The sequence below is a fragment of the Alligator mississippiensis genome, chromosome 10 (genome assembly GCF_030867095.1).
Source record: "Alligator mississippiensis isolate rAllMis1 chromosome 10, rAllMis1, whole genome shotgun sequence".
NCBI classification, from domain to species: domain Eukaryota; kingdom Metazoa; phylum Chordata; order Crocodylia; family Alligatoridae; genus Alligator; species Alligator mississippiensis.
In genome coordinates this window covers 15,712,956-15,724,081 of record NC_081833.1, presented here as the reverse complement: position 1 = coordinate 15,724,081, position 11,126 = coordinate 15,712,956, and the positions used below count along the sequence as shown (strand labels likewise).

Genomic DNA, 11,126 nt, shown 5'->3' with positions numbered 1-11,126 from the left:
AGTCAAGGGGCCAAGAATCGGTGGGCTAAGCTCTCTGTCTTCTCTCCTAAACCAATAGCAGCTGTTGGCTGTGATGTTTTATGCAGATGTTGCATGAACATTTTGTTCCTTAAATTTTTTTTTTCATTTTTCTGTCTTTTTGTGTGTGTGTTACATTTGCTAAAAGGGAGGATATGAAACACTTTGGTTTGGGTTTTTTTCCCCTCCCCCTTTCCCTTACCTTATTGCACTCTGGATTCTAGTAAGTTATAGGCTGCTCCACCCTCACCCTCTGTCCTGCCAGGTGTTTACGCATTGACCCAGATGTGCTGGGGGAGTGGAGGGGTCTTTTTTTTCCCCATAGCATCCAGATTCAATGAACAAAGCCAGAAAGGGCCCAAAAGCTTTAAGAAGTTTCCTTTTTTTTTTTTTTTTTTTAAATCTAAAAGTGACTACAGAAAACCCAGAAACATGGCGTGAGAGCCATCCTAAGCATTCAGTGGGGCCTCCGGTTTAATACTTTTCTTTGTCTTTGGCCGAGCTCTGCTTTTACATTTTCCTAGCTGACTTTTGATGGAGGACGGGGTGGTAAAAATCCCTTAACTTTAATTTAGCATCTACTTTATACATTTACTTACAATAAGAGGAAAAAAAAAGCCTAATCTTTCACTAACCATCTTATTGTTCTCATGAATTCAAGAGGTAGCAAAGGTAACGGGCCTGTCCATACAGACTCGCTCTTTAGTGAGGGAGGAAAGCTAAAAACATACACACGCACAAAAAATAAAATAAAAAAAATAATAAAAAAGTACCTAAGGAACTTGTAGCAAGTCCAGCCTACATCAAACCCCCTCCCCACCCACCCCCCCGAGTTAACCTCAGACCTTCCAGTTCAAACATTCACATAAACGTTACAATGGTTTTTCCTTTAATAAAACAAGTACCTCTAAGCAAAGAATATTCATACGAAACTACTAGAAAAGTAAAGACGACCCCCTGCTCACTGAAAGAAATTCCCAGGGCCATCCAAATCCCTGTTCAGTCATGGGTAAGGCTGAAGAGGTGTATGCTTGGGGAGGGACAGGGGATGGCATGTGGTTGAGCATGCCAAGGTTAAGGATTGAACCCAAAAAGAAACAGGAAGTGTTGCCATCTCCTTAACTGAGACACTCGACTTGGCACACACCTAGGTAGGCTGCTTTTGCCATCGCTAGCCCATGGGATAAGACGACAGCTCCCACCACCATCACGGCTTCCCACAGAATGTAAAGGGGCCGCCAGCCCTGTTACAGTCAGTCCACAGCCACAGCTTCTGCACAGGTTGTACCAGAGGCAAATGCTACATCGGTTTGTAGCCACTTGGGCTACAACAAAGACTACACATTTATTTCTTTCAGTGGCAAGAAATGCCCTTATTGAGCCTGGTTATTAACAAAATGGTCACAGAAAAGGAAAACAGACGGTAGCCAGTGGATGACAGTTTCCACTGGCAGCCCTTGTCTGGGCAAGAAATAACACTGGGTTTAAGGGCTGTGAAGCACTGCGGAAGTGCAAAGAGAGGGCTGAGAGCGCCTGTTTCATCAGCACCGATCTGACTTCTCTCCAGGAGATGAAATCTCTCTCCATCCAAGAAGGAGGAGACCCCTCTCCTCTTACCTGGCTGGAGTCAACAGAGCAACACCCACCAAATAAGAGGCATTTCTTACCAGACCACTGACATTCAGGAAAAGTGGAAGGGGGAAGGGCTGCTCTGCAAGTAGCATCAGCTCTGCTGTGGACCTCGTTTCTTTTTTTAAAAATATTAAAGCTACGTTTATTGAGGCCGCCCGTGACTGAACAGAGGAGGGGAGTTGCCCTTTTTAAGCAGCAAGTCTACAGAAAGGTAAATCACTGCGGATGGGCTCGAAGCTCATTCTGGAGTCTTTGGCTTATGTGGGAGAGGTATGCATTCGCAGGTGGCTGATCAGATTGCGCTGCTGGGTGAACTTCCCACCACACAGTTGACATTCGTAGGGTTTTTCTCCTGAGTGGACACGCATATGCTCTGTCAGTCGGTACTGCCGGGTAAAGCGCATCCCGCATTCCTCACAAGCAAAGGGCTTGAGCCCTAAGTGGCTGCGCATGTGTCGTGTCATGGTGCCCCGCTGTGTGAACATTTTGCCGCAGATGTTGCAAGGGAAGGGCCGCGTCAGCCAGTGAGTCTTCTCATGCTGTCGCAGAGTGGCTGGATCCTTGTAGCTCTTCTCACACACCGAACACTTAAAGGGTCGGGACTCTGCGCCGTAGGGCTGGTTGGGGTTGGACAAATCCTCAGCCTCCTCCTTGCCGCCGTACGTGCCTTCCTCCTTGATGTAAAGGTCTTCCTCGGTGTGCGTCTCCACATGGGCGTTGAGCTGCTCAGAGCTGGGGAAGCCCTTTCCACAGGGGATGCAGACATACAGGTTGTCACCATAGGCAACCGGCTCAAACCCTTCCTGCCGGTAGATGTAGTTGGCACTCGTGTGCCCACCGCTCTCGCTCTCGCTCTGGCAGCTGTCATCGCTGTTCTCCTTGCCGTTCTCCACCTCCTCTTTACACTGGAATGGTAGCTCTGGGCCGTAGGCACCACCCAGGCTCCGCTCTGCTGACTTGGACAAGGGACCCATCAGGATGCCATTGGGCAGCCCGTCCCCCTCCTCTCGGTCTTTGCCCCCATCCTTGCGGTCGAAGGTGTTGTCTCTCTTGATCCACTCCTTCTTGCGAGCCGAGTGCCTGAGGCTCTTGCGCTGGCCACTCTCCGACAAGGAGTGGCTCTCCTCGCCCACATCCATGTCTATGGGTTCGCTGCTGTCTGCTGTGCTCTGGGGGACTCCGACTGCAGACTCGTCGAATGATGAGGCACTGTTGGCTGCGGGGGCTGAGGCAGATTGGGGAGAGCCATGCTGGCTTTCGCTGTGCTGCATGTCATCCTGGGAGGCTGCGGCAGGTAGCGACGGGCTTTTTTTGGACAGATCGAGGCCTAGCTCCTGGTCGCCAGTGCTCCCATTTGCACTGCCACTGCTGCCGCTACCATTCTTGCTGGCTCCCCTGCTTAAGGAGTGAGAGTTTTCTTGGTTGGAGCTGCTAATGAAGACCTCATCATCAGAGACCTTTCCCTTTGACAGCTCCTTTGAGTGCGAGCCCTTCATCCCCTCAGTCGACCCTGAATAACGAGTTTGGATGACCGATGCCGTGGAAAGTCTCTGGCTCCTGGCAGGTCTCCCAACACCGAGGCCGCCGGCCCTGCCAGCGAAAGATTTCCCGTTCCGCTTCAGCTTCTTTCTGCAGAGAGCTGCCAGGTCGTGCAGTTGGAGGTAGCTTGCTGCGGTGAGGAGAGCATTAAAGTTCTGTTCACCGGGCTGGTCAGTCGTTAAGAGCTTCCCAGTATAAATAAAGTCCAAGATCTGTCGGAACACAGTGGGGTTCACCATGTCCGTGTCTAAGTTAATTAGGTTGTCATGCAGGACGAGGGATTTGAAGTACATGCTGCTGGCTGCCAGGATGTTCTTGTGGGCACGAAACAGGGCATTTTCTACCACTATGATCACGTCACAGAGGAAACCTTTGGCTCGTTGCTGATTCAGCTGCAGTAGCAGTTGTTTGGCATGATTTGGCAGTTCCATCTCCACCTTCTCTTCCTTTCACCTTCGCTTTACCACCTGCAAAACAGAAGAACAGGTGCTGTGAGCCCACTGGTTCTGCTTGGACCCGCCTATATTTAGCATTTGTGTTTGACACTGACTTAGGCACTCCAGACCTGAAAACTGGGCTCCTGAAAAGGAGACACAGAAGAACATTTTGCATGCAAAATCCTCAGGAGTCTTTAAAGAAACCAAGGCCAAAGCCCCAACATGCTAGAAGTCCCTGCCTCAAGGAGCCAAAGAAGGGAAGCCCCAGCTAGCTTGAGGCTTGACAGCTAAAAGCATTCAAGTAACAGCAGCATCACTGCTGTAACATGTAGGTTCTTTTTGAACTCTTAATCTTACAAAACAAAACTGCTCTGGGGTAAAAGCATTATTCGCAGGGCTTAATTTCATCTAAAATGCAATTTAGTTGCACTGAGGCATGAAAGGGAGAAACTTTATACTCTTAACAAAATAAAATAGTGTCAGGTTTGAAAATTGGCTCCTGTTCAAGTTCACATCCTGATCACTGAGGTCAACAAGGAAAAAACCAGGCTCCCTAACTAGGAATGCTCTTGGACAATGAAGACCTAAGTATTGTTATCAATTCTTAAAACAGCTCTTCTTGAAGTAGTGTCCTTGTTTCAAAAATAAAGCAAAGAAGATGAAACATGGACATATTTTAGGGTTTTGTTTAAACTAATAATAATTAAAAATAAATAGTAATATCTAGTGCCTCATTTCATGCTGCTGCATCCTTTCACAGGACGTACTCCTAACAACATGAGAGAGACGTATATCAGCTCCATCTATATGGATAGATTGCACATAGATAGATACTCGTGAGTGTGAACTGTCAAGAGATCCAGTGATTTTCCAAGCACCATTAGACATGCCTGGCAGGCACAGCATGAGACTGTGCTACATTTGTGGATTTCCTGGACACTGTGATGCCCACAATAGATTAGGGACCCTATGTATTCACATCTCTAGTGTTTTTCATAATATGTTATCTGGTTTCACACTCACAAAATCCAGCCCTAGGCCTCAGGAAACAAACCCAATCTGCTGACATACAAAGAAGTACAGGTGTGTCTTCTTCGGCCAAAAATTTGACATTCTTCTTATTAAACAAAATGGTTACTGAAGTTCAGCAGTACCTAACACATACCACGACACACACTAGTCCACAGTTAGTCTGCAGAATATCTACCATTCTCTCCCTCTGGTCATAGACTCAAGAATCGGTTCCAATTCACTTTTAATTAGGAGTAAAACCACTAGTGTTTTCAGCTCTGATTATACTGAAATTCAATCAGTGGACTTCAGCAAAAGAACTGGCCTCCAAAACTGGCTGCAAGTGAGATGCAAAGGAAGAAAGAATTGAGCTGCAGGCCATAAAATCCCACAGCGGTTCTTTTGGACAGATCTGCCAGGTTGGTCATTCTTTTTACCACCTCTGTTACTTGGGCCTATGCTACACACAATAAAAACAAGTACAAAACTATGTTGATTAATGAAATGGCTTCATCCCAATATGGTTAAAATCAAAGCAAACCTCATGTGGACTCAATTATAGTGGTGTTAGGTGCTTTGTATCGTAGTGACGTATTCCCCGCAAATTTATAATAGGAAATTTTAACAATAACCACTTTTACAATGGTGCAACTGGTCCACACCAGAATCATTTAAAAGTTAAATGACTATTTAACTATACTAGTTTCAGACACACAGTTCAAGTTGTCCAGGAACTGCGTGCAGATCTGCCACTGAAGTTTTGATGGAAGTAAAAGGGAGAGAGAAGAGGTGGCACCTTCAGAGCTTGCTCATGTACTGACTGCTCCAGCAGAGAACTCGGACACATTCTTCCTCCCATGCAATCCAGAATTGCAAAGAGAATTTCTCCTCAGTTTGCTTTCACTAGGACTCGTTCATGCTACTGCCTGCTGCTTTTCTCTCCCACTCTGGGTCCAGTGGATGTATGTGTTTTGTCCTATTATTCAAAGGGATTTCTCCTAGGAAACAGATCTAGAGCACAGTAATGCTGTCATAGCAGTGAGGAGGTTAATTTTCTCTTTTAAGCTTAGTAAGCTAGTTAACAGTTAATGTTTTTACTGCTTGCGCTTCCCATTACTACACTGAGTCCCATCAGCTTTCAAATGATGAGGCATTAGATCTGAATTATTATCCCTCTGGGTCAAGTCTTGTGTACTCAGGGAAAAAAAGAAATATTAAATGATGTTGTCAATACTGAGGCTTGAAAAATCCACTCTTCTACAAGTCAGTGATGAATGGTAAGATTTCCCTAGCAAGGGTGGCGGTGGTCCTATGCCATTAATTTCTGCGCCATGTAAGTTTTCAATGAATAAAGTTTCTAGTCCTTATGATTGTGAGGAAAACCTACCAGTCATAAGCCACACAACTATTTCTCCTCGAGTCTGCTGGCAGGTTGCTCCAGCGCTCCTGCCGCAGTTAGCAGTTTTGTCAAACAATCATTCTACCTCTGGTTAGCAGGTTGATCTGCCAACTGTGAGGCCTTTGGTAAAACTTTTTGGGCAAATTCTTTTTATTTGGACCTATGGCATAGTTAAATGGGTACACTCCATTGTTCTCTGCTTTTTCAATAACACGAAGTATACAATAGAGTATATTGGTGAACCTGGCCTCTACCACGCAGGCTAACACTGTTTCCAGGGCTGGATATTTGTTAGAAAAGATGGCAGACAAGGAATACAATACAAGCCTGCACCAAGTACTTATCATCTCTTCTCTTCATCTTCCTCCACCCCCATGTGCACTGGATGTCAGAGGAATTCGTGCCAGCATCACAAAAACCTGAAGGGACCGGGATCTGTACTGTGACACCGACATGCCCTTTCACAACGTGGACTGTAATTAGTCACACTGGAAAGTCACAGCACACATGCAGCTTGTCTGGTTTTAATAGCTAGTTTCCGGAACTGCCGATTAAGGGGAAGAGACACCAGCACACAGGCACCAGATACCCATGTTTATCTAGTCAGTCCAGTAAAATGACTTGCTGCTGGGTCACTGAGATATGTGCACAGAGAAGGGGAGAAACATTACTTACAACATAGCCAAACAGCACCTATCTATAAGTACTCATTGCTCAAGAAGAGCAAAGTGCTCAGCTAGTCACATGGTTCTACAAACATGACGCTTGCCCTGCGTGAATATAGCATACCCCCACTCCCCGCTGAGAAGTCTAAGCTATTCTATAAATGAGAGCTGTAGGAAAGGAGGGGCAAAAACCACTCACCTATCCAGGGTAATAAAGAATGTAGATCAGTGAGCTGAAACCCAGCTTCTTTTCCAGTGTGTCATTTAAAAAGAGCAATCTGAAAGCCAAGCAGCATGCACCCACTGTGACATGCATGAATTGCAGGCGCTTGTCTGATACCAGGTACTGCAGAGAAAACAGGGCTATGGGAAAGCTCCTTGGTTTTGCTTCTTTCCAAATAAGTTAAGGAAATGGCTGTGCGAGATCCTCTCAAAGTGCCTGGGTTACCCATTTTCCTACTGCAGCACAAAAAAGACAGCTCTACGTGCACCTGTCAGTAATGTGGGGGTGGAGGAATCAGGATTTCAGCTCTGTTACCTTCAAGATCCTCCCTGAAGACTGTAAAACAGGGGTGGGCAAAATGCAGGCCGTGGGCCGGATGCGGCCCACCAAGCCATTCTATCTGGCCCGCGGGGCCCCTAAAAAATTTAGAAAATTAATATTTAGCTGCCCCTGGCTGCCTGTTATGCAGCCCTCGATGGCTCGCCAAAACTCAGTAAGCAGCCCTCTGCCCAAAATAATTGCCCACCCCTCCTGTAACAGAAAATACAATCTTCAACCTTGCTGTCCTCTTTAGGTGAGGAGACAACGTGGCATAGGCTGTTTAGTGATTTCCACTTTGGTACCTCAGTGTTCTCAAAGCATCAGAATTCCCGTCAGCATCAGGGATTCTAGGCAGTTCCTTCCATATGGGACTTTTATGTAGGAGCAATGGGAAACAAATGTGTTCTTAGTTACAGGGTTGTAGGTTCCAAAACGAGCGGTCACTTTTCAATTCCAGGCACTAAAATTCAGTAATAACAACAGCAATGGCATAGCGAACTCCAAAGAGCAAGGCAATACTTGGCCAGGACTATGCACAGAAGCCTTTTGCTGGCTTGTGCAGTGCTGAACAGATCGCCATAAGTCCACTGAATATATTTATTCAGACACTCTAACTCCAAACATCTACTTGTCAGGGATGTACTACGAGACAAGAACAAACCACGTTGCTCATGAGATGGGTGCAGGAATTGTCCTACAACTTCTGAGAAAGGAGAGATCACCTGTAGTCCCCAGATTGCTCCCAAACAGCAGGTATCAGTTTGGATGCAATTAGGAGTATGGGTTAATTCCAAATAAAAGCAATGGGGAACATGACTTTACAACCAAATCTTTGTTTACTCATTCATGTCTTTGCAAGGAGAGTGGATCTTCAAGCACTATGTCTCAAGAACTTCCCGAAAAACAACTTGCATTTTGCACAGCACCAACAGGAGCCAAGGTGTGCAACTAGCATTGTATTAGGAATAACTGGAAAGGCTCTTTTCCAGTCTTCTCACCTACAGTCACTGACCCTGCAGCAACAGCAACCCTTGGCTCACACCATTTCCAGAGCTGAGGACCTCCACAAGCTTGTCATGTGCAATAAGGGACAGAAATAAAATGGAGTCTTTTGTTTGCCTGTAATGCTCCCTTGGACAGTGAGGTAAAATTCAGAGAGCAGAAGTGTCACACTTCCAAGAGGCTATTCCACATAAAATAAAGCTACACTCACTAGGAGCTGGGAAGGTCTTCAGAAGCAAAGGAACCAAATGACTGAGCAAGCTGGTAATCAATGCATGAGGGGCATGAAGACTGTGCAGAACACAACACATGTTCTAAGAGCTTGGCTGCCTTTAGAAGAAACTTAATCCTCCTTCAGTTTTGCCATCAGGACTCCAGAAAGGAAATTGGTTAAAATTAAGACTGTCATAAGGGCAGGAACAAAAGGAAAAAAAAATACTGAACAGGATGAAGTAAAAAAGCCCATTACACATTCAGGTTTATTTAAAAACCTCACAGATAATTAAGTCTCTCCCAAAAAGTAACTGCAAATGAGACCGTAGCGTGTCATCTCTGCAACCTCTGGCAGGAGACACTATTTGAACTTGCTGCTGAGTTTTAGACTGGTGTGTTTTCAAACATTGTGTATATTTTAAATGTAATATCATTGCAAAGAAAAATCCATCAAAAGGCAGGTCTAAGGAATCCCTCATTTAATTTAGAGAGCTCCTGGGTGGGAAGAAGGCTGGGCACTGAGAGACGGAATAGGCAGCCACTCTCAAACAGATCAAATCTAACAGGGGTTGAAAACCATGTATCAAAGCAGCTGCTATAACCGCAAGTATTTTAATAAACAAAGGGAAAAGGTGGTACTGTACTTTGCTTGCGTAGGCACCTATTCTCCCCAGCTGCCATGCTGCACAGCAGTGAATGAGAAAAGGATTTTTCTTCTCTGTACAGGAAGAATCTTCCCTTCAATGGTCTCGAGCTGTAGCAGAGGCCACTTAGGTCAGAGAATAGGAGGAACTTCCTGACTGAGGGTGGTCAAACATTGGAACAAGCTACCGAGAGAAGTTGTGGAATCTCCATCCCAGGAAATTTTGAAAAGCAGGTTGGACAAACACTTGGTTGGGCTGGTTTAAACTGGGATGATCCTGCCTTGAGCAGGGGACTGGACCAGATGACTTTGTGAGATCCCTTCCAGCCTTACTTTCCTACAATCCTACTGCTTTCTCCCTCCACACATTTTCTTGAGCTTCTCTAGCCCTTAACAGACAGAAGAATGTGCTCGGTCTCCCAACTGCCACTGAACCCCTGCAAAGTCCAAGGGTAAATCATTTCACCGCCCCGAGCCTCAGTCTTCCTTTCTGTATCAGAGGCTGAAAATACCTACCACTTCCTAAAGTATCTGGTGTAAAAAGAGCCTTGCAAGGGCATCACCACTGTTCTGCAACCCATTTCACACTTTTCCTTGGTGCAGAGAGGCTGTTTACATTGCAGGAACACTGCCAACATGGTTATTTTCCATTTGTGTTTGGGCTGTGCCATGGGCAATGTGGGCTTTTGTGGGCTCTTACAGACCAGTGATGCCCCAACAAAGCCCCAAGGAGGGTAACCAAGCACACTCCACGAGGTCAAGAGTGGCAATACTAGCTCTAGCGATCATTGTCATCAGGGACTGTCCCCCCAGCTCCCTCAACAGGTCAAGTGGGGCTGGAATCAGGGGCACCAGGTACATTTTTCCCATTCTCTCTTTCTTCTTCTGAGAGAAAGAGAAGGTGGGGGAAGGAGAGAAGGTGGGGGGGGGGGGAGTATCAACCCACTCCAGACAGAGGGGGTCAAACAGCACTGGATGCCATACCCTCATTTTCACACATGGAGACTCTCACACGTCATCTCAGAATCTTGCAGGCCAGCAGTGCAAGCTGCAGAGTAGCAGAGGTGGGCAAAGCAGGAGGGAAGTGGCATGCACTGCAGGGAGGACAGGGAGAGAAGGGAGGACTGCGGTACCTCCTCAATCAGTAAGGTCAGCTGTGGGGGAGCTCAAGTGGTCTGTGACTGGTCTGCCAAGTTGCAATTAGTGCCATGCAAAACTGTCCTCACAAAGGACAGCATCTCCACTCACTAAAGCAATGCCCCAGAACCACTGCAGAGTTGGGTGCAATTGGCTTTTGACCCCAATAGGCACCATGTTGCCATTTTCTGCTGCAGTTTCTAGATATTCAGTGTTTGGGCAAAATGTACTCAGCAGTGAGGGGTGCCAGGCCTCTCACCCTCGAAAGGGGAGCGGGGTAAGAAAAATCAAAGCCATCCAAGGTTTCCTCCTGCCCCCTACCCAAATGACACTAAATAGAGCCCAATATAGCCACTCCCTTCTCTGATGCATGGCAGATTGTGCAGGAGGGGAGAAAAACTCAAGGGAGCCCTGCATTCTTCACGGCTTTGCTCTAAGGCAAGTACGTGCAGATAATACCACGAGAGCAAAGGGAATCCCAACTAAGGCAAGGCTGCAGCAAAGCAGGGGCACCTTGCTACATCTTGAGACTATGAGCATTAGAATGCAGGTTAACCACTTTGTTGCCGCTTACCATGCCAGGTACATTGGGCTAAAGGCACCTCCATCCAGTGCTGCCCGACGTGCCAGGTACATCCCATGATGTTCCATTGAAATCACAACAGGCCATCAATAGAACGTGGCTGCACAGATGCTGAATGAAGAACCAGCAGGGACGCTGTTAAATGCAATTAAAAAACTGCCATCAAAATTGAAACGTACATTTTAAACGGCTGCCTAATTCAAAAGGGAACTGCTTCTAGGGATAACCCCCCTCAGGCCGCTGAGCCGCCCGGAGCAGGGGCAGCCAAAAGTCCTGGGGAACCCCTTGTAAACCTCCTGGGCC

General features: G+C 46.6%; 1 protein-coding gene across 13 annotated transcripts in view; it reads right to left on the bottom strand.

The window, feature by feature from the left end:
- HIC2 (HIC ZBTB transcriptional repressor 2) overlaps positions 1-11,126 on the bottom strand; it is a 109,427-nt gene that overhangs the window by 15,167 nt on the left and 83,134 nt on the right. For 8 of the 13 annotated variants that reach the window (XM_019499154.2, XM_019499159.2, XM_019499160.2 and 5 more), the window contains 2 exons: positions 10,815-10,958; positions 887-3,656 (listed from right to left, as the gene is read on the bottom strand). In XM_019499154.2, the coding sequence (XP_019354699.1) occupies positions 1,908-3,620 (1,713 nt within the window). In that variant the 5' untranslated portion in view covers positions 3,621-3,656; positions 10,815-10,958 and the 3' untranslated portion in view covers positions 887-1,907. Of the gene's footprint in view, positions 1-886; positions 3,657-10,814; positions 10,959-11,126 lie in introns of those variants that run through there. The other 5 variants (XM_006259967.4, XM_006259968.4, XM_059713485.1 and 2 more) reach the window with 2 other exon arrangements.